This window comes from Mizuhopecten yessoensis, unplaced genomic scaffold (assembly GCF_002113885.1).
Source record: "Mizuhopecten yessoensis strain PY_sf001 unplaced genomic scaffold, ASM211388v2 scaffold5913, whole genome shotgun sequence".
In the NCBI taxonomy this organism is placed as follows: domain Eukaryota; kingdom Metazoa; phylum Mollusca; class Bivalvia; order Pectinida; family Pectinidae; genus Mizuhopecten; species Mizuhopecten yessoensis.
In genome coordinates this window covers 251,197-274,672 of record NW_018406286.1, presented here as the reverse complement: position 1 = coordinate 274,672, position 23,476 = coordinate 251,197, and the positions used below count along the sequence as shown (strand labels likewise).

At 37.3% G+C, this 23,476-nt stretch overlaps 1 protein-coding gene across 1 annotated transcript in view; it reads right to left on the bottom strand.

Moving 5' to 3' along the window:
• The window catches only part of LOC110451271 (fibrocystin-L-like), a 56,530-nt gene that overhangs the window by 28,668 nt on the left and 4,386 nt on the right, over positions 1 to 23,476 (bottom strand). The window contains exons 5-25 of the mRNA XM_021499189.1: positions 22,908 to 23,083; positions 22,385 to 22,514; positions 20,315 to 20,481; positions 18,444 to 18,566; positions 17,418 to 17,523; positions 16,633 to 16,914; positions 14,759 to 14,886; positions 13,988 to 14,129; positions 13,097 to 13,310; positions 12,036 to 12,283; positions 11,213 to 11,392; positions 10,233 to 10,430; positions 9,310 to 9,599; positions 7,635 to 8,805; positions 6,316 to 6,465; positions 5,480 to 5,645; positions 4,156 to 4,330; positions 2,431 to 2,590; positions 2,014 to 2,099; positions 1,085 to 1,217; positions 278 to 431 (exon numbers count right to left, since the gene is read on the bottom strand). Coding sequence (XP_021354864.1) covers positions 278 to 431; positions 1,085 to 1,217; positions 2,014 to 2,099; positions 2,431 to 2,590; positions 4,156 to 4,330; positions 5,480 to 5,645; positions 6,316 to 6,465; positions 7,635 to 8,805; positions 9,310 to 9,599; positions 10,233 to 10,430; positions 11,213 to 11,392; positions 12,036 to 12,283; positions 13,097 to 13,310; positions 13,988 to 14,129; positions 14,759 to 14,886; positions 16,633 to 16,914; positions 17,418 to 17,523; positions 18,444 to 18,566; positions 20,315 to 20,481; positions 22,385 to 22,514; positions 22,908 to 23,083 — 4,579 coding nt within the window. The remainder of the gene's footprint in view (positions 1 to 277; positions 432 to 1,084; positions 1,218 to 2,013; positions 2,100 to 2,430; positions 2,591 to 4,155; positions 4,331 to 5,479; positions 5,646 to 6,315; positions 6,466 to 7,634; positions 8,806 to 9,309; positions 9,600 to 10,232; positions 10,431 to 11,212; positions 11,393 to 12,035; positions 12,284 to 13,096; positions 13,311 to 13,987; positions 14,130 to 14,758; positions 14,887 to 16,632; positions 16,915 to 17,417; positions 17,524 to 18,443; positions 18,567 to 20,314; positions 20,482 to 22,384; positions 22,515 to 22,907; positions 23,084 to 23,476) is intronic.

Sequence of the window (23,476 nt, the reverse complement as noted above, 5' to 3'; positions counted from 1 at the left end):
CCCTGTATAGGTTCCACATCACAGTTGTATATATCTAACATGTCAAGTAATGATTAAATATACTGCAAATAAATTGAGGTACAGTAAAACTGCCATCATTTACTTATAATATTTTCGCATCATAAAGGGGTTGGCAATAAATTATGGGAATGTAGAAATTCTTACAAAAATAGTTACCTTGAAATAAGTCGGCAGTAAGTGGAACAAGAAGAATTATATTAAGGTTTGATATATTTTGTATGTTCCCCTCCCTATAACATCTCCAGATTTAGCTCACCTGGTTTCTGTCTGACCCTGGGAGGCTTTGTTGCCAGTGGTTGCTATGACGATCAGGTCACCTAATCTCCAGTTGACAGGATCATTGAGGACAATATCTGTGGCCCCCTCTACTGCTGTTGCTGCTAGTTTTGTCCAAGACGATCTAGGTATACCTGTGTGTACATTTAAATTTTAAGAACAGTTTTCATTGGCTGATGTGTCATCTCATATCAATGGTAAGGATAATGTTAATTTCTATGTAACGGACCATCTGATTGGTTAGCACAATGACACTGCCTATTTAACAGACCATAGAAATGCCGAAATAAGGATTGTTGAGAGGTTTTGCAACCACAATTCATAGTACATGCATGTACATCACATAATATTTTATTCCATCTTATTTACAATTGGGTCCAGTGTGAATTAAATGCCTCCCAGTGGTGCAATCTTTAAGCAACTAATCAATGCAAGCACTTATATTAATGGTTGGCAAACTTGCCTGTTTTTTTTCTTGGGGTAAAATAAAGAGTTTATCACATGCCTGTGTGCAGGAAAGGGAAATTCCTTCCCCTGGAGTTTTCCAAGTATGTATGTCCCAATGAGTTTCAATATTGGGGAAAATCTGAGGCTTTGCCAATTGAATGGTTTCCCCACTTTAGAAAGCCCTAGGGTGAAATTTCTCTATCCTACACACACAAATGGAACAGTTTATTCTCTCATCTTAATCACAAGGATTAGCTCAGAAACCAAACTATGGGGTTTTATATGTTTTTTTTCTATGTTTAATGACTAAATTCACTTTGAAAACAAAAAAAATGGTTACCATGGAGATTCAGCGTTCCCTCTCTCACAGCTAGGACCTTGGAGCCATATATGGGTAACAGTTCCTGGGCGAGGTAATGGCCGTGTAACAGGATTGTAACGTCACTTATATAGGGCTTCTCCTCTGTACCGACCTGTTGTCAATAGAAGAATGTAAACACATGCAGGTTATTCTGTCGACAAATCTCGCACTCACCAGGTTCAATACAAAAGCTCGTTTTCAGATCGAGTACATGACACAATTTCCTTTACATACAATCTAATATACCACGGCTCTAAGATCAATGAGAAATTTAAAGAAGGTATCAAGGGGGAAAATTGGAGATTTGTCATTAAAATAGCTACCCTCTGTAAAAAATAAACAATAATTCTTATCGTTAAAGATTTACAACCTAGGAATAAGACTAACATAACTGTTTTCACCACATTACTACATACTAAATAACTGGAATGGATAACTCATTTAAACGTCAAATTCTGCTGAATTTTGTTAAACTATACTTCAGGATTCAGCCTTTCCAAACATTGTCAAACATTTTCAAGCAAGTCCAGAAAATTGAAAGAAATATCAAGGAAACGTGTTTCTACTGGGTCCCTTGAAAGATGGGTTGTTTGGTGGGTCACTGTGAAAGATTAAATTATGTACAGATTAAAATTGCAGCTAGTGGAACAGAACCTTTTCTACTTGGTTTAGAGATATTCAACCAGTGTGATCCTTCTCAAATTTAAATGTAGTAGCTATACAATTCATTCTGAAATATATATAGCCAACAAAATGAATCTGGTACAACATGTGATTAAATTTTCGCAGTTCCATTTGGCTCACTGGCCAGGCATTGGGGGGTAATGGTCCTCAGACTGGGTTTAGAACTTTCCTGTACGGCAAAAACATATCATGTTCAATCGGAGATTTTTCTGACCAGACAATACCTGCAGTTTCCCCTGGTTGGTGATGAGAATGTTGTGTGCCTGAAGAAGAATGTTGCTCTTGGTTTCATCAAAGATCACTGTGCCACCTATAAGATACAACCAATCAAAACAACTGTTATAATCTATAAACAACCAATCAAAACAACTGTTATAATCTAATATTCTATACACCAGCCAATCAAAAGTAATGTTAGGTTTTCTTTACAATCAATCAGAGTTGCTGTTATGTTCTTTAATATTAACCAATCAAATTAAAGCTTCTGTAAAACATTTTTATATCCTATCCCAAATGCTATTTATTTTCTTGATTATCATTTAATAGAAAAGTGAATAGACAGCAGATAACTCCTCCCCCCCCCCCCTAAAAATAAATAAAAAATGAAACAAAAACTAAAGCAGTCATAATCTAAAGATTACCATCAATTAAAAGCATGGTGAGGACAGGTACTTCCACAACATCAATCATCAGTGTCATTTCCATTGAGACCACAACAATGTCGCCCGCTACAGGAGGTGGAGACCCTCCCCAGGTGAACTCGGAGGAATATTTGTCAACAAACTGGAATTCTAGGGCATCCTGAAAGAGAACATTTCAATATGTTTTGGAAACATCCTTATCAACACAGTGAAACACACTTAAAGATGCATCCTTATACTGGGACATGAATCTCCTTAATAAAAGATTTCCACACCAAATTAGTCAAATATCTAAAAAAAAAAATACAAAAAGTTTTTTCGCATTTCTTTGATTAACTGGCGACAAAACAATATTTGCAAAGGATGATGAAATGCAGATAAAGCATAAAGAAGCAGCTATTTTCAGGGAGTAAGTTTTTGGTCCTTAAATTACAATTAGGACGACATCAAGGTACAATGTAACTTGAATTGTAAGCCACAGACAAAGTATTTAATGTCACAGCCAATCAGAGGCCATTGCAGCCATCTTGAATCCAAAATCATAAACATGTATCACTGCCACAAATTCATCAACTAAGTTGGACCGAAATAACTTAAATCATAACTGTCATTGCTTTAGCGAATCTCAGCTTATATAGTAGCCATCTTGAATCCGAAACTAAAAGTTATCCTTTTGACGTTAAGTAAATCTCTGTATCAGGAAAGGAAAATATAGTGTGCTTCTACCAATGGATCAAACCTGCGATCCCAGACTTCCTAGTCAGAAGCTCTACCACTGAGCTAAAGGGAAATCCCCCCTAGCGTGAAGCTAAAAGACGACTGTAATCCTATGTACAATTAAACCCTGCCACACTACTCCCCCTTTTAAATGTTTTCACCCTTGAATCCAGGTTCTAACTCCCTGTCACCACAGGGAGAGCCACAGACACCATTTTAACAGGAAAAATTTGGGATCAAACCCACAATCCCAAACTTACTAGCTGGACACTCTAGCTACCATTGAGCTAATTTATAAAGGGAAATTCCCTGTAGTGTGAAGCTAGAAGGCGACTGTAATCCTATGTATAATTATTATCTGCAACAATCTCTAATGTATTACTCCCAGAAAGTTTCATTTTCATTTACAGGCATATGGATGAGATGATTTTGGTATATCATCTTAACTTTGCTGCAGGTTGTATAATAATGTCTTAATCTGGAACATGAGATCAACTTGCTTCATCCAATGTTGAAGCATTAATTATTGATGCTGAGTCAGCAGAAAATATAGATATTTATCACATAATCGGCCTGTTATCCAGTGAATTCGCCCGTGTAATATTTATACATATGTCACTATATAAAAGTGTAATATATTAAACCTGGAGCGTTTTTCATTGGCTGTGCCAGTCAGAAATCAATTGTGACATCATAATATGGACAATGACGTGACGTAATACGTCATAAATTGTGAATGGCGCAACAAAATGGCTGTCTCCATTGGATGAAGCCCTCTACATTTTGGCTTTAAAACCTGTCAAAATGTAAGTTTACTGAGTTATGTGATAAAAAGAATCTTAAATTTGTTTTCATTTCATATGAGCTTTTATGAAACTCGTCTTGAAGTTTGAATTTTTGCTTGCCAAGGCTCGCAAAAATAATACCTCCTGTTAAGACTCGTTTCATTAAATCTCATATGTAATGAAAACTCACTTGATTTATTTAACATGCTATATGTAAACTTACATCCTGTGAATCAGGGGACAGCTGTGTAGGTTTACTGTGGATTGACATAGAGGCTGTTCCTGTTCTTGCCCCACCAGACGAACTTGTGACACAAACCACAGACGTGTCTTCAATCGGAGACTGGACAACACACGCAACTCCAGCAATTTCAACTTTTACCTTGTCTGCATCGCCACTGGCAACACAAAAATAACATTAATGTCAAAGTCATGTATACAGATGTCAAAACAGTAACTAAATTATAATGTACATTAAAAATATCTAAAAGAAACAAAAAACATTTTTTACAACAAACATATTTTTTCTATTCCTTGTATGATCTGAACTTTGAACTTGCAGAGTTATTTTCAACCCTTCACTTGAACCCCATAATGTCTGAACTGCCCTTGGAAAGGAAAATGTCATGGAGAAATGGTGAGACACGTAATATAACAGGGACCACATGACACCGGCTAAAAGAAAAGTAATAAGTGTACCGCAGGGCAGAAATATAATACGCCCCTCCCATGCAAATCTCCTTGCGGAAACCAAGTTAAGAAATTGACCAATCAGAGCACAATAAGCTAATAAATTAAGCACAGATTTTGCTCATGTTCAAACTCATTCTCAGACTTCATATAATGTACATGTATAGTTCATCTAAATTGAATGATATATAAGTAAGTTATCTAGCAGAAACCAAAGTATAGATGGACAGATGATAGACGGACGGACACTCTCCATACCATTATATGCATCTCATCAAATTACTTTTGTTGGGCAAAAGAAACAGAGGAAATAGTGTCTGATGTTGATAGTAAAAATCATATCTCTGTCATCAGATTGGCTGTTTGTGATAACAAGGAGATAAACACAATCATGTAATAAACTACAATGTTTTTAATGATTTTATGATTATATTATATTTTTATACACAGTTTATGTAATATTTTTATTCCGTCTTTGAATATTGCAGAGTTATCTTCTCTTGTGAGCAGGTATTGATTGTTACATCATTTGTTTGTGAGTGTAACGTCACCAATTTTTGAGAAAACAACGTAATTTTCTCACACAAACCAATTACCTAACGATCAATACCTGCTCACAAGAGAAGATTACTCTGCAATACGCAAAGCAGAATAATAGATAATACAACACTTTTCTTTTGTACATTATATAATATATTTATTCACTGCAGAGACAACTTAGAGAAAGATTTGATAATCTGCTTAAGTCCTGCATAATGTTTGGCACATAATTGTCATACTGATATTCTAGTTAACTTGCCAATCCCTTAATTAAAGAGATACTTAAACTTTAATTTGATTATCCAATGAAGACTCACCCGAAGTTTGAGCCGATGAAGGTGACACGGGTTCCCCCTACTGTGCCGCCAGTCTGTGGGGTGATACTTTCAATGACAGCTGGGTCAGACACAGAACCTTCATATTTGTAGCCGTTAGTAATGACTTGTTGCAAGGAACCCTGGGAAACTTCCACATCTACAGTTCCTGAAATATTTAATATAACGTGTCCACTTTTTTTTTATGGAAGAGCCTTTTAAGATCGTCCTGGAAATATATTGTGTCATTTGACTTACACAGTACAGACTTAATGTTATAGGCTGTTTTTTTCGAAACAGTTTCTTCAAAATATAAGTTTGCTTTTACATACGAACAATCCGTTTGATACACATATCTCAAAACGGTGATTGGCAACATTACTTGCGTCGTGATTACACCTCTCATTTTGCATCAAACCATCATATATAACATATATCTTATGAATGACATCTCTCAATACAACTTTTTGATCTCTAGGTAACTTAAAAATAACAACATCTTATACTTTCCTCTCTCATTACTTTGAGTAGGTGATATTATACATACAATCGCTATTGAAACCATGAAAAAAAGGTGTAATACAAGCACATGCTATCCAATCTTTTGAGTTATCTCCCATTGAACAATCAGCATGGAAAGTCTATGAGTGTCATAGTTTTGATGGAATTTTTTTTATTTCTTTCTTTCTGTTAAGTTGTTTGTGCAAACATGAAAACCACAAGGTTTTTATAAAGATATTTCCCATTTTCAGCATAAATTTTCAGAACTTTGCTATTAATCAAAAGATAAAATGATACAAAATATGAAAGTTTTGTTAAAATTGTGTAATTGTTTGTACCTGAACCAGACGGAGTTGAGAACACCAGTTTTGTTAAGGAGGATAACCCGGAGAGGACATCACACTCAGAGTCAGCAAGCGTGACAGACGTGGCATCAGGGTCAAATCCAGTTCCCGTTATAGTGACATGCTGACCACCGTAAGTTGGTCCTGTGGATAAAAAATTACAATAAAAATATTTTTACCAATACAGTATAACCAATAAGAAAATAGCAATTATAACTAGAAACTTGTTTTTGTGAACAAAACATTATGTCTCCCCTTATAAGCCAAAAGACAAACTTCGGTATAAAAAATAACAAAGGGCTGTATCTCTTTATATAGTGGGGCACGAGACCCGAATTAATAATGCAACACTCCTACTTCCCAAGATACGTTAAAACTTTAGCAAGTTTGGTCAACGAGGGTGATAAAACATGGAAGTTATGCCGTGGACAAACTTCGGTATCAAAAATAAAATAAAGGGCCATAACTCTATATATAGTGGGGCACGAGACCCGATTTCAGTGCAAGAGATTCCACCTTCCCAAGATACATCAATATGGTAAGTTTGGTCAACGTGGATGAAATAACATGGAACTTAAGCTCCAGACAAACTTTGGTATTAAAAATAAACAAAGGACAATAACTGTATAGAGTGGGTCACGAGACCTAGTTCTAGTGAACATGCACTGTACACTATCTGTGGGTGATGCAGGTTTACTTCAAATTTGATCAAGATATCTTTAACAGTTCAAAATTCACAGGCTGGACAAGAATTTACTGAAAATTATGCACTTATTTGACCTTTGACCTTGAGGTGAAGGTCACAGTGACTTAATTTCAGTGAACTGCACACCTTCTGTGGGTGATGCATGCATACCTCAAGTTCATTCGAAGAGGAAACATAATTAATTAATATTACTAATGTGCAATGTTACAAAACGTTTTCTTTCAGGACCAAAGTGCTTTCTCTTCTGATTTCCTGCTATTCTTCTGTATTATAATTCTTTTTGAGAAACATTTTAATTATTCCAGACCTATAATTCATCTTGGCAATATTTCTGTGTGCCAATTAGGTATAAACTAATTTGGCTAAAAAGTAAAACTCTGAATACATGTTTTGATCAAATATATCACAAAATACCAGTTCTGAGGGGCATACACACCCAGAAAGCAGACAATTGATAGAATGTATTTCTGTTTGAAATCAGCTTGTGCTGGTGGTTGTGTGATGTGGTGTATTATTTGAATACATTCATTGACTGGTAGATGGATATATAATAAAATATTAATATAATGTGTAATCAATAAACAGAATCTGCTTAATTTCTACTCACCAGTTTTTGGATCGAGGGGTGTGTGAACATTCAACTGATACGTAAACTTGTTTTCATCCCCCTCAGGTGCTGATCTTCCATATCCTGGTACCATGACAACCACATCAGTTACTCCAGCAGCACGGTCCCCAAGCTTGCACGTGATCAGCTCCGAAGTTTCTGTCTGAACTGTACAGAGGGAGCCACCGACATAGACATGTCGAGACGCCACATCAAAGAACTGTCCGTCTATACTCATCTCCGTCCCTGTGGTGCCCTCGGCTGGAACCACACCACTCACAACAGCAGTTTTTTCTGCAGAATAATCAAAGTGAACTGTGGACCCTGTCACAGGTGTTGACCCCAGTGTGACCTCTATGGGTTGTACACCAGCACCCTCTGCTGGCGGTAATTCACAAATGAGTTGACAGGTGGACACGGTTCCAGGCACTGGGCAGTCTTCGCCACCCACGGTTACCGTCGTTGCATCTTCATAGAACGCATTGCCAGTGATAGTGAGTTTAACTCCTCCATAGATACTACCTGATGGCGGTGACACGGCTCCAACTGCTGGTCGACCTTGGATTTGGAACGGGGTATCACTCTGGGCAGATCCAACAGATTCAATGTTTACCTCGACGAGATGAAGTTCCGCGGATAGACACGCAATCTCACAGGTAACCAAATTGTCCTTTACTGATTTTACAACACACTTCTCCTGTCCAATAGTTACACTAACCTTCTCAATTTCCGTACCAAATCCGTAACCACCTAAGTATATTGTTGTTAAACCGAATACCTCTCTAGGGGAAACAGATGTTAATTTCACCACTAGCAAGTATCGAAAAGCTAACTGTGGGGAGAGAACTCCACCTGGACTGTTGGGGTGGAAAAACTGTATGACACGACGAGTATCTCCTTTACTGTTTGTTGACACTGACATTCGAGGCGTTTTACATTTCACTTCCGTGAAAGATTCTTCCAAAACCTCACATTCTGCCCCTCCAACAATGGGGGTGCCCCCATTTAGCCCCATGCCAGTGATCACAAGTGTGGTTCCTCCAGCAGCAGAGCCTTGCTCAGGACTGGAACCAATAACTCGAGATCGGAAGCTGAAGTATGGGTTTGGCATTACCAGGATACCATATCCAAGTTCTGTTGTTCTTACAGTTATAGGAACGCTCTGGCCAACCTACAAAAAAGAACAAATTGTAAGAGCTGACACCTATACATGTAGGTTCAACTTTAGGACCACTTTTCATCCTACAGTGGCACCTATATGTGAATATTCAGTCCATGTTATATGATAGGGTAGTAAATTTATAGTCCAAGATTCAACACATTAATAGTTTTTGAAAATTTTAATCTGTTTCTACTGATCAGACTGATGTATAAAAGTATTAGCAAATATTCACAAAAATATTTACTGTAAATATACAGATTTTTTTTTTAATTTCATTTTCATCAGGTTATGAGGTGATAAATCCACCTGGGCATTGTTAAATTGAACAGATGGGGTATCAAGGCATATATGATAAACTTCTACTCAACTTAAGCTATCTCCTTATATCCTGACAAATTTTTAAAAAAAATCCTTCAATAACCCTCAATAATATTTCCTCTGCAATTTTGATGTGAGAGTATAATACAAACAATGGAAGCAATCTTATTAATTTGTAAGATAAAATATAATCACCACCATATCAGTTCCTGGGTCAATCCGACAAATAACCCCATCATTGATTAAACTGTGAACCCTGCACATCTTCGGTCCCATGGAGATTTCAGTGTGACATATCTGGTTGCCAGGCAACAAAGTCTTGATAGTGATGTCATCTTTGTCGGTTGCCACGGTGGGTGAGATTGAGGTTACGACAGCTCCAAGACATGGGAGGAAAGAGAAGTAGAACAAGTCTGTTGACGGAGGATCGGGGGCAGTACAATCAGGGACAGATAACTCACAATCTCCGGGATCAATCGTCAAACCTGTACGACAAAACAAACACAGCCATCGGTCAATATGTAATCTAAATATATTATTATCTCATACAGCTTTAGACAAGATTTTTTTGTTTACGAAATATTGAAGTTGTTTCGCGAGACACACACAATTAAAAGTTACGAACTTGATGTCCCCTGTAACAGTCAATTTTGCGGAAGGAAAAACCCCAGCATAACAGCCTCGTGTTTTAATATTTAAATAGAAAATTCAATTTATTTCATCTGAATGTACAATATCATTGATTGGTATGTGAGGTGTTCAATGTTCAAATTAGTTTTACCATAAATCAGTCTCCGTGATACTTCAAACAGTCTCAGATTTCAAATTGTCAAAGACTTCATTTCAAATGTAGATAAAATATAAATATTTCTTGGAAATGAGTCTGTAAGTTTCTATACTTACAATACGATTTTTGCACACCTATATATATAAATAGGATTAACATGGACCTGAATTTTCTTATTGAACTGTATATGCATGTTAGTGTCTAAATAAATCATATATTCTTCAATAATCCTGAGAGGAACTGTTTTACAATGTTTTCACCCAAGCTTGTCTATATCAGCTGGTAAATTTTTAAATTTACCTAAATTTACCTCATTTACTCCTGGTTTTACCTGAATCCACGACGTGCAATGCCGTGTGTTTAACAGTGTCTCCAATAGTTACACTAATAGCTTCACTTCTCTTTGTCTTCTCCGTCACCGTGTATTGCGCTCGAAATAAAATTCTTGCGGGATCAGCTTTCCCTTGATCAAGGAAACGGCTCCAGAAGTAGTGTACTTTTGCCTCACTTAGGTCTTTTCTGTGTGACCCTGTGACAAACAAACAATTAATGTAAATGGGAATCGTTGCTACGATGTATTTATAATATGGGACAATCGCTGGATATGATGGTCTATATAATGGCATGCATTACTTTTTTGCCCTAATAGATTAATAGTTACACCTCACGATACAATGAATGTAGCTTCCTTAAGTGTTTCATGGTATGTAATTGCTCATAATTAAGGATTGAAAAGCAGTTTTTCAATTTTCCTGCCGATATGAATGCGAATCAATTACATATATATTAACCATGAAGTTGTATCGGCATGAACACTGAAACAAGGCTGTTCAATCCTCATATTTACATTCTCTTATAATGTTCAGGTATAATTGACCTAAATACAGATATTCCCTTATATTTTTAATATTAAAGTGTCTGTGTCGTCAGTGCAAACAAGATTCCTGGAACAGCCTGACATCACCAAAATGTTTGCTTCTAATGGTTGTCTCATAACTATTCAAGGCGGAAGGAGAAGCTTCAAAATGACGCTGACCAAATTTGGAACTAAATATAAAATGTTTTAAGCTCATAAACACTTTATTTTCCCAAGTAGGAAAAAGTGTTTTCCTGATATCTCAGACCTCTTTCTGTTTTGATTAACTAACTCATTGTGTTTTAAGAAATATCATTTTTATAGAAACATAAGTGTGTGCATGGCATTCTATGTTAATAATTACAATAACAGATATAACGACCCTGCTATCATTAACTAGCTGAGTACCTACATAACAGATATAACGATCCTGCTATCATTAACTAGCTGAGTACCTATATGAACAGGATCACCACTGTTAATTCCGTTTATCAGTTCCTCCGTTCCAGTGGCATTTATCAGCTCGTAAACACCCATCTTAAATTCATCCTGAGGAGCTTTGAACGACCACTGGATTGTATCGCCGACCTCGTACTGTCCATTCCGAGGGTGCCAGTTATACCCCGTACCTAACCCTGAAACACATAATCATTCACCATACAGTAAAACCTCCATATCACTCACATTTAGCTATGAACACAGCTATTTGACTGTACAGTCTATATGTCAATTAAATTTGTCGAAACGAACAGTCTCCAAAGGGAATATAATTTTCAACAAATGCCATAGAATATCACTCTTTGTGTCAGTAGCACTGGTGTTTTTGTTGGTGACGTTTTGTGGGTGTTTTGACTTTTTGTCATCAATAGCACTAGTGTTTTTGTTGGTAACGTTTTGTGGGTGGCTTGACTTTATGTCATCAATAGCAGTAATGATTTTGTTGGTGACGTTTTGTGGGTGGTTTGACTTTTTGTCATCAATAGCACTAGTGTTTTTGTTGGTGACGTTTTGTGGGTGGTTCGACTTTTTGTCATCAGTAGCACTGGTGTTTTTGTTGGTGACGTTTTGTGGGTGGTTTTACTCTTTGTCATCAGTAGCACTGGTGTTTTTGTTGGTGACATTTTGTGGGTGGTTTTACTCTTTGTCATCAGTAGCACTAGTGTTTTTGTTGGTGACGTTTTGTGGGTGGTTCGACTCTTTGTCATCAGTAGCACTAGTGTTTTTGCAGTTGACATTGATTGTTTTAATTGTTAACTACTACGACTGTGTATTACTCACTGGCACTGGTGCCGTTGTTGCTGATGGTGTGTATCTTCCCTGTTCTGGCCACCTGGCACACAAACTCTGTGGAACTAAAGGTCACAGGGTCAATCACACAGACATGGCTACCAACTGTTGTGGTGAGCTTAGAGTGGTCGTCTCCAAACCCTACTCCTTTAAAAGTCACCCTGGTGCCCCCGTAAGCGGACCCCATGAGTGGATGCACTGCTTTAATAGCAAACTGGTATTCAATCTGAAGATTATTCCTGTTGAAGATAAAAAAAACAATAATGAAAATGAAAACAAAATTATAAAATCATCATAATATCAAAAACCACAAATTCATAAAAAAAACCACCACAAAGTCCTTAATACTGTTTAGTTGTTATTTTTTTAACAGGGGATTTAATTTTGCTATTCTCTGAGACAGTCACCATCATGCTCATACTAAGATGTGTCTAAATTGGAATAAATTTCTCTATTTTACTTTAAGAATGTATGCCCTAAAGAAAGAAAATATTACCAGACATGAAAGACAAAATACCATAGATTCAGTATTCATATATAATTATACCTTACATGTAGCTGTTGCTACACACAAAAGACACAAAAGGCTTGATTAAACCAAAGCATTTTGAAATGGATACAATTCATTCATGATGGAAGGATATATATTAGAGTAGCCAAAGATTTCAATTCACGTTATCAGAATTAAAACAAAATAATCTGTATACAAAGAAATTTTCGACGCAGTTTAACTTTTGCCTCAATTTAGGAAAAATTTTCGCCACGGTGAATATATGCACACAACTTATGAAATAGTAATAATATGTAAAGTGCAAACAATTTTTTTTTACCAGTGAAGGGTGAAAATAACAGATTTTACTGGTGAAGAGCGAAATTAACAGATTATACCGTTGAAGGGCGAAAATAACAGATTTTACCAGTGAAGGGCGAAAAATAACAGATTAAATTATACTGATGAAAGACAAAAAATAATAGATTTTACCGGTAAAGAGCAGAAGTTTCCCGGTATACAGTATGAATGTTGTATATTATTATTATCATACAGTACTTACTCGTTCAAGGCATAACCATGTTGACATTGGATCCGGATGTTGTAAACACCTGGCCGAGTGCTAGGTAGCACGGCTGTAGCTTCTGTGTCACTGACCACGTCAACATCAGCTGATACCATAGTGTCAGTTTCACCATGGGTACCTGGCTTGACCAGAAGCAGCTTTGTGCAAGCATTCTCAAATCCACTTCCAGTAAAACTGACAGTTTCTCCCCCTACAAATCAAAACATGATAAACTTCTGTTACTTAACTGTAAATCTTTCACATACACATGTACAGGTGTGAAAAAGTAGTCTATCTCATAACCAGCATTCAGAAATCAAGAAAACAGGAATGCTCCCCTGCCCCCGAAGTTGGTAAACTGATGACAATGAACCTGTTGATAAAATAACAGTGGTTGATCTATAAATAGCAACAGTGACCTTGACATTGACCTTGGGACCCTAAAAAAACCTAATGCATTTGAGATATTCTCATATTGATTTTTGTATACAAAATCTGATAGATATCTATAAATAAATGAACTTAGTAGAGCAGTGACAATGTATTGTGATACAATGTGATATGATGTGAGGTGAAAGGATGGGATCAACAAATTGGTAACACGTTATGCCCCATCCCCCTCGTTTCTTTTTTTTAAGGGGGGGAGGAGGGGGGGCACAATTTTTTTTATCTGACAGATTCCTGCTTTTACTGAAACACATGACAAATTATTTGTAATGTAAACCATGAAGTCATGTTATTGCCTTCATTAGGAAGTCAATATACATCAATGCCACATGAAATGCCACGAATGATATGTTCTCATTTTTAAATCATAGTATTACTGTTTCCTTCATTCCTGATATTTCTATCTGCAACACACAAAGAAAACACGTCACTATAACTAACCTAAAATGGACGGATTTGGAGATGACATCGTTCTGGCCCTGACAACTGGTGTCACTGTTGTACTTGAGTCGTAGGTAAACTTTGGAAAGTTATCAAATATTCTCCCACCAATCGTAACAGAGACAAACTTGTCACCAGCAATCTGTTTTCAACAAAAAGAATTGTCACGATCTTAGTTATAGCATCACAAGCTAGGAAAATGTATATATAAAATCTTAAGTTTATTTTTCAATTTTCTTCCTAAATAATTTGTTTCACTCAATATTTTAGTCAGAATCCATATAAAGAGCCCATGTTTACTGGATAGCAGCATAGTGAGATTAAAGAATGATATAATAGACCTTTTAAGGATTCCTGTCCAATTGGACTGTGGGTTTTTTCCTATATACAGTAATCTCCCCTGATCTTTCACTTTGATATAACTGTAGCACACGATGACAGTTGGGCCAGGACACTTCTGTCGACCGGGTACATTGTAGCTCAATCGGTTAGAGCGATAGTATATCAATCTGAAGGGCATTGTTCGAATCCCAGTCTAGCCATGCAGTACGTATTTTTACACTCGGAGTACTGTTGTTGATTAAGTTTATTTCTTTAAAAAAATTCATAAAAGTCCCACAAGGTATGGTTTCTTTATGATGATTTATCAAAGCTACAGTCTCAGATTCCAGTAAATAGTTCCAGATTTCAGCAGGGGTGCAGGGATCCTTTACTAATGAAATGGATTTAAAATAAAAATCTGACATAGAGATTATGGATGCTGACACTAACCTGAGCAGGCGTCTGACAGGAGAACCGAGAAGTAGCAACAGGTAGTACTACTGTACAGCTTTGGGATCCAATCCTAACGGACACATCCGAGGGAATACCATGTCCCGTAAAGGTCAGGAGTGTCCCACCTGGAAAAACATGTCATGTTGATCTTAATTTTCAATAATACACTCGAACAGAGTCAAACATTGTATAGTAAAACCTGCTCACTTTTGATTGTTTGGGGTTTTATGTCCTTGAAACAGCAAAAGGCATACAAGCCAACTCTCCCTATTTTGGAGGGAGAATACCAATTTTGGACCCTAAAACTGATCATTTTCAACCAGTTTGCTAAACTATTTCTATTTTCTAAGATCTGATGATTTCATCTGAAAGAACAGCTCAAAAGATGCCATTTAAAAGACTTATATTTCCCCTAGGGGTTATATACACAACTTTTATTTTTTAAGTTTTTAATTCTGAGCCTGCATTATCTCCCCTTTTATTTTTTAAGTTTTTAATTCTGAGCCTGCATAATCTCCCCTATGGAAATTTAAAAATTGGCAAGTATGTGCATGTATGGAAACAGGGAAATAGGTTAAACACCCTATATTCTGAGCTAAACATTCCTCTATTATATAAGAGATTACCTGTGTTATGAGACCATCTCAAAATTTAATTTCCCCCTCATATTTTTTTTAATGTTATGACCTGTATTAATTAAGAGACCACTTTGCAATAACAGACCAGTCTATGGAATTCCCAAATAATGTGTCTATAATACTAGATTGACTGTACTATAGAATATCATGTAGATAAAGAAAATGCTACCCTCTACTCACCTACCTTCAAAATGTGAAAGAATCATCTAGATATATAAAATTCTATCTAAAGCCATTTTAAACTTACCCGTTGATCTTCCCTTTTGACGACAGATACCTACCTACAGCGTCCGTCTTCCCTGAACTTTTCACCAAATTTGGTGTGAAGTATCATTGGCCAAATGCTTCTCAATTTGTATAAACTGAGGACATCCGCCCCCCCCCCCCCTCCGAAATAGTGGAAAATGTTTCTCCTTATTTATAATTGTAGGGATTTAAACCAAATGTGGTCTGGAACGTCCTTAGGGTAAAAAAGATTCAATTTTGTATAACCTGATGCTTTGGGGCACATCAGTGGAGCCCAATAGGGAAAATAGAGGAAAAAATTAAAAATCTTTCTCCTTTTTTACCAATGAAGCAATTTGATCCAAACTTGTTTTAGAGAATCTTTGGGAAAAGGGGATTCAATTTTGTATAAATGGAAAATGTGGCCCCACTGGGGGCAGACAGACACGGGGAAATAAAGGAAAATATTCAAAAATCTTCTCCTTTTGTACTGATGAAAGGATTTGAACCTAACTTGTTCTAGAGCATCTTTGGGTGAAGAGGATTCAAGTTTTTATAAACAGAGTATGTGGCCATGAATCTTGGGGGCAGCGGGGCAGGGCCCATTAGGCGAAATAGAGATGAATCTTTTAAAAGCTTCTGAGTGAATAAAGGAATTATCTCCAAATTTGTTGTAGATCAAATGTAGGCAATGGTGACTAAATTTTGTATAAATGAAGGGTGCAGGGCCCAATATTGTAAATAGAGGGAACTATTTTAAAATCGTTTTTTCTTCGACACAAATGGAAAGATTTTAGCCAATCCTTATCAAGAGAACCTGCAGGCAAAGACAACTAAATGGAGGATGTGCCCCCCCCCCCCCCACTCTCTTGGGGAAAAGGGTGGGGACAATAAGGGAAATAGAGTTTAATTGTTTTACTAATACCTGCTATACTGCCCTTTACTGGCGTATAACTGTCCACACCTGACGTGTACGTGAACTGTGAGGCCGTGGTAATTTTTACTTACCTGCTATACTGCCCTTTACTGGTGTATAACTGTCCACACCTGACGTGTACATGAACTTTGAGGCTGTGGTTGTTGTGGTCTCGCCTTTACTGGGTACTCTAACAGTCACATTGACTGACCCAGTCGGCCCGTTACCAAGGGAACAGACAAGCTGTGTCTCGTCGCAGGACGATGGTGCTGTACAGTCCAGTGGACAGTCCAGATCCCCAACAGTCACTCTGTTGTCTTCCATGTTCCCACTGAAGAGGGAGCCTGTGATGGTCAGCTGATCACCAACACTACCTGAAATACCATGTTTTGTGAGTATTTTCAGATCCTTCCTGAGAACTTTATGGATGATCTATGAATATTTTTTACAGCCTTTCTAAATACCAGCTTTGAAAACAAAACCTTGACATAGCTTTCATATTATATGTTAGTTTCATCAAGTCACTGCTATTTAAAAATGATGTTCTTGCACCCAGACAGTTTCGCTGACATTCAGCCAGCTTGGGAGTTACTTCCCCTTAAGCTTGTTCACCACAATGAAGCGTCTGGGTGAGAACATCATTCTTACATAGCAGTGACTTGATGAAACTTACATATATACCTAATATTCCTACTAAATGAACCTTTTCAGTGACAGCTTTCATAACTTTCGTAAAAACTCCAGGTGTGCTAGTTTGAATTGTAAAAGAAGGATTCAACTGTTTAAGACTACATATTCGTTGTGTGAGACTTCTTTGGATTATCTATAATATTGCCGCCTTTTAGGATTATTTTAACATTGTAAAACAGGATCAAACCTTGTAAAGGAGAAAATGAGGTGATGGTTGGGGTGTCAATGTCTGTCCACTCAAACTGACAGTGTCCACTACAGGCTGAGGGTATGGAGTTCACCGTCACAGACACCTACAACACACAAATATCAACAACTACTGTATACGGACGGCGAAAAAGTCGGAAATTAAACTGCAGAAACAATTTCCTGGTACACAGTATCAAATATGCTTTATATGTCAGCATGTTCTGGCACAAAAGTTACATTCATTCAGCCTTCAACTCTCATTCTTTTAATTTTAAATCTAAAACGTTTTGTTTCTTGCTGACTGGGGTGGAGGCTGACTCACTCTTAATCGTAGATTTTATTGCTTTACGGTCATCAACGACAAAGCACATTAATGGCGATGACATTGTCACCACGTAATCTCATTCATCAATATCAAAGTTTTACCTTTTTGCACAAACAATGTACGCATTAAACATGTCGCACCTTTTAAAGACCAACTGGTCTCTTTGTCAGGCCACGACTGAGTGAGCGATTTGTATTTTACCTGCACAGCGATGTGATGAAATTGTGTATTTTTTTTATTTCACTCGACCCGGGACATTTCACACATCATTAGGGAGGGTATACACATGCATCATATATTACCAAGGTTCATATTTCCATACTGATGAATCTTATTAAAGAACCCATACATGTTATGACTAACGGAAAATGTGGTTGCTTGAGAAAGGGAAATTACAGTACCTTTTACACTCAATGCCATTATTTAGCGGTTGCTTGTCTGGTTAGAGAAGGGAAAATTTATCATTGAAAATACCTTGATGCAAAACATAAACTGTCTCAAACAGGGAGTGGGTCATTCATAGTCGCAAAGTAGAGGGAAAATGTACACACAATAAAATTCCTCAAATACTAGCTGTAGCACATCTTAATTAATAACTAAAAGCACTTTAAATGTTTACATTTATGATACACTAAAGGTTTGTTTACAAATGAAATTTAGATTCTACGACTAAACTCTAGTTTGTGTGCGGTGTGTTACCTGTGGTTTGGTATGAGGCGTCCTTATTTGATCCGGAGTACAAGGATCATATTCCGTCCTCCCGGTACGTTGCCGTTTCACTTCCGACTCAAATGGTCCCCCGATTGGATCCGTCTCCACCACCTATACAGAAGGAACCAATAAAAACTAAAAGAAACTAGAAACAAGTGCTGATTGTAAACGAGCCATTACAAGGTCCCCAAAGCTAACCCTGCAGTGACTATCACAAATCCTGCTGATTGAAGTTGTAGCACTACCCCTACTTCAAATCTCCATATTTTATGCAGAACTCCACATTTTCCCATATTTTTTCCATGTGGAAAATGATTCTGCCTTCTTTTTGATACAGAGAATATATATGGAAACAAGAGTACCGCGGGGCGGAACAAAATACGCCCATCGAATGCCATAAAGTGTTATATACTTTCTTACATTGAAATGAGATCTGCATCATTCTAAGAGTGGTTAGCTGATATGCTATAAAAATGTAGGAGAAAATCTTCAGACAAAAAATCAAATACTGAAATGAACAAAGGCAATAAAATTTGCAAAAATCGTCGAATCAAAATTCTTTTAAGGGAGACACAACTTCATATCATGATTATAATGTATACCAAGTTTCAAAGAGATCGGTCAAAAAATGTAGGAGATGATTGCCGGACAAAAATCAAATACTGAAATGAACAAAGGGCAATAACTTTTGGAAAAATTGTCGAATCAAATTCTTTTAAGGGAGACACACCTTCATATCATGATTATCATGTATACCAAGTTTCATAGATATCGGTCGAAAAATGTAGGAGGAGATTGCCGGACAAAATTTGAATACTGAAATGAACAAAGGGCAATAACTTTTGGAAAAATTGTCGAATCAAATTCTTTTAAGGGAGACACACCTTCATATCATGATTATCATGTATACCAAGTTTCATAGATATCGGTCGAAAAATGTAGGAGGAGATTGCCGGACAAAATTTGAATACTGAAATGAACAAAGGGCAATAACTTTTGGAAAAATTGTTGAATCAAAATCCTTTTAAGGGAGACACAACTTCATATCATGATTATAATGTATACTAAGTTTCAAATAGATCAGTCGAAAAATGTCGGAGGAGATTACCGGACAAACAAAGTTTACGCCGGACGGACGGACAACGCCATACCATAATACTACCGTCAAATTTGACGGTCGTGGAGAAAACATGGAGAAAAAGCAGAAAAACTGACTTTGAAGATATTTAATATGGAGAATTTGGACTTTTAAATAAGCCAAATTCACAAAATCAAAATACAGATTTTTCTGATGCCGAGAAAGATGCAGAAAAATATGGAAAACTGATGATTAATAAACTTTGGTCCATCTAGAATTCTGGTCTATGATTGGTCAATTTTCACATTCAAATTCTGAAATCAACTAGGTCACTTAGTTTGTGTGAAAGGATGAAGGTCGGAGTGACCTGGTGTTATCGGCATCATTAAACAATAACCTACCAAAGCTCAAACTTGATTAATATCTAGACAAACACTCTAACATCACTGAGCTGCTTCACGAAGAGAGACTCAGACAGAGACCAGATCTGACTGATAGTCTTCATCAAGCATATAGGACCTATATAGGAAAATTTACCCTTGGTGTAAAATTTCTGTGTCATAAGTAAGACTTGTAAAGATGCGAAAGAAAATAAAAAACATGTAAAAAAAAATTAAAAAAAAGATGCGAGCCAAAATTATGTATACATACATCTCCCATATCTATGTACATAAAAGTTGTCTATTTCTACTTCACATGTACTCACATGCCCCTATATATAATGAGAACACCTTGTCAACACAGAGGTTGAGAAACATATATATCTATAGTTTTCTCTTACCTCTAACAGTTCCTGTTTTCCCAGCTTTGTGACAAATTTATAAGTCCAGGTGAAGTCAGCACAGTGTCCGTGTTTGACCACCTCCAGTAAACCCATGGCCTCCAGGTCAATGTTCTCCAGGTGTTCCGTCACTCTGTACTCATCCATATCCCAGCTTACAGGCACCTCTGTAACGAACAAAAAACATACTGTCACAAAAACTAGGTACATTATACAGCACCTCTGTCACAAAAACCACAACATACAAAACCTCCGTCACTTACAGTCACAACATAATGTACTTTTTTCACAACTTAAGTCACATCATACATTTACATCTGTCACACAAAGTCATGTGAATGAAAATACAATGGGAGATACCAAATGTTGGCANGGCCCCCCCCCCCCCCCCCCCCCACACTCTCTGTAGCCTAACTGACCTTTTTTGGCCCTGACATGCTTATAATTCTACAGCTTCTTTGGGGTTTTGCCCTAGGACTCCCCACTAGACCTTCACCCCTATACCCCAGTTTCAATCTTTCCCCCAAGCCACTGAGGGCCAGACTATGGCCACACACATGTGTTGATTTTTGGAATAGTTTGAATTTGGTCCAAATTCACATTCCGTGGTCCACTTTCACAAGAAGTCAAGAGAAGGAGATGGAGGTAGATCGGACCTGTCTCCAGAGCACACCCAGACTCCATCCCTAGGGTAGCAATGAGATGGAGGTAGATTGGACATGTCTCCAGAGCACACCCAGACTCCCTCCCTAGGGTAGCAATGAGATGGAGGTAGATTGGACATGTCTCCAGAGCACACCCAGACTCCCTCCCTAGGGTAGCAATGAGATGGAGGTAGATTGGACATCTCCAGAGGACACCCAGACTCCATCCCTAGGGTAGCAATGAGATGGAGGTAGATTGAACCTGTCTCCGGAGCACACCCAGACTCCATCCCTAGGGTAGCAATGAGATGGAGGTAGATCGGACCTGTCTCCGGAGCACACCCAGATTCCATCCCTAGGGTAGCAATGAGATGGAGGTAGATCGGACCTGTCTCCGGAGCACACCCAGATTCCATCCCTAGGGTATCAATGAGATGGAGGTAGATCGGACCTGTCTCCAGAGCACACCCAGATTCCATCTCTAGGGTAGCAATGAGATGGAGGTTGATCGGACATGTCTCCAGAGCACACCCAGATTCCATCCCTAGGGTAGCAAGGAGATGGACACCACCAGGAAAAAGGAAGAGAGGAAGACCAAAGGAAACCTGGAGACGGTCTGTTGACAAAGAACTAAAACAGAAAGACTGGACATGGGGACAAATACACCGGTGATCCCAAGACAGACATAAGTGGAAATCTCTGGTGATGGACTTATGTGTGCAACCCAGCAGGAAGAGGACTAACTACATAGGATAAAAGATGTGTTCACTGTATCTGAAATTCTTGGTAACTCACATATAATCTTGCATTGGATGAGTGACATCATGCTGGGTGATATGTGGAATCTGTTAGCAATCCAATACTTTTTATCAATGAAATATTCATGAAATCGTAAATGTTCCTGGTATTGACTTTTTATAGTATTTTATGGGAGTTCATTATTAATTTATTATGATGTCTACTCTGAAGCCCAAATTTTAGTATTGTCACCATATCAACTTGGAGTACAAGTGTTTGTGTGTCTGTTGACAATGTCTTTTATATTTCATGGACCATGTATAAAACATGTCTGTACATGGGTATAGGAAATCATACGTGCTTCATTCTATCTATTTATTAGGGCAGGAGCTTCGCCACTCCCTGTAACCAGTAACACACATAAATAAACATGACTGAATACATGACAATACAAACAAAGATATAATTGACCTACAACATCAATTTTCGCCTTTTTACCCTTCATAATGAGACCGAAGCTATCATTACAGCTAATATAAGTAAACAGCATGATAAACATAGTAAGTGAATGTAAAGGACGAAATTAACACTGGGCGAAAATGTATTTCATGGGCGAACGGCAAAAGTTTGACTGGGCAAAAATGTCCTGTTGTACAGTTGGTAGGAGCCACTGACACTTCATACTCACTTTTCTTTTTACCATTTGCTTTCAAGGTGGTTGTTCCACCAATGGGGTGAGTCGCCGCTTGGAATCTTTTCACTGTCACCCTTACATTGTTTCCTGACTTTGATGTCACTTCAAAAACGTTCTTTGAAATCTGAAAAAAAAATGCCCGAAATCTTGGACATAGATCTCGAGTGATCGTTGCTATTTATTTTGTTATGTACCCTGTGGGAACTTTCTGATAGACACACATCATATTTATTTGAACTGTGTCTTAATGTCTCATTAATGTATATTTACTTTTCATGAGAGTTGATTTTTGCCCACAAAAAAATGTGGTTACATCCAAAATGCTGGCAGCATTTTTAGTTAAAATGATAAAAAAATCCTTTAAATTGCTTTCCTCTCATAATTAGCTTGATCAACTGTCTGAAATCACATTTTAATCAACATTTTCTAAAGGTTAATTATGATAACTTTTTAATTAGTTCTATTTAGATTGTGTAAAAGCTACACGCTATGATTTCCTGGTCGATGTGTTTCTTACTTGTCGTCCCCCGTAAGGTTTTATCTGAGGAACGGTGTGTCCACAGTTGTACATCACCATGGAAACCTCAAAAGAGAACATTCCTGGGTTTTTGTTGGAGAGTGATTTTACATTAATGGACGAAATCATTTCTCCTGCAGGCATGGTAGGGCTAGTCCTCTGTTCCCATATCATATCTGCTCAAAATAAATACAATATCATATTTTCTGTCAGATAGAGACAGAATTCCATGTTTTCTTTTAAAGAGAAATAGAATAATGTACTTTTGTCCAAGAGGAATGGAATAACATTAGTCTTGGATTCCATAAAAAAAAGTAGAATTCACAATATCCTATTGACAAGAAACAGAAGGACACATACATTCTCTATGTCTGAGAGAAACAGAAGGACACATACATTCTCTATGTCTGAGAGAAACAGAAGGACACATACATTATGTATGTCTGAGAGAAACAGAATCTCCTTCTAGTCTGACATTATATTGTTAGGCTTTCTAGTACACCGACATTAGTACTGTTACAGTTCATTTTCAAGGCAGATAGTAGTACAAATACTCTGTGATTGATCAA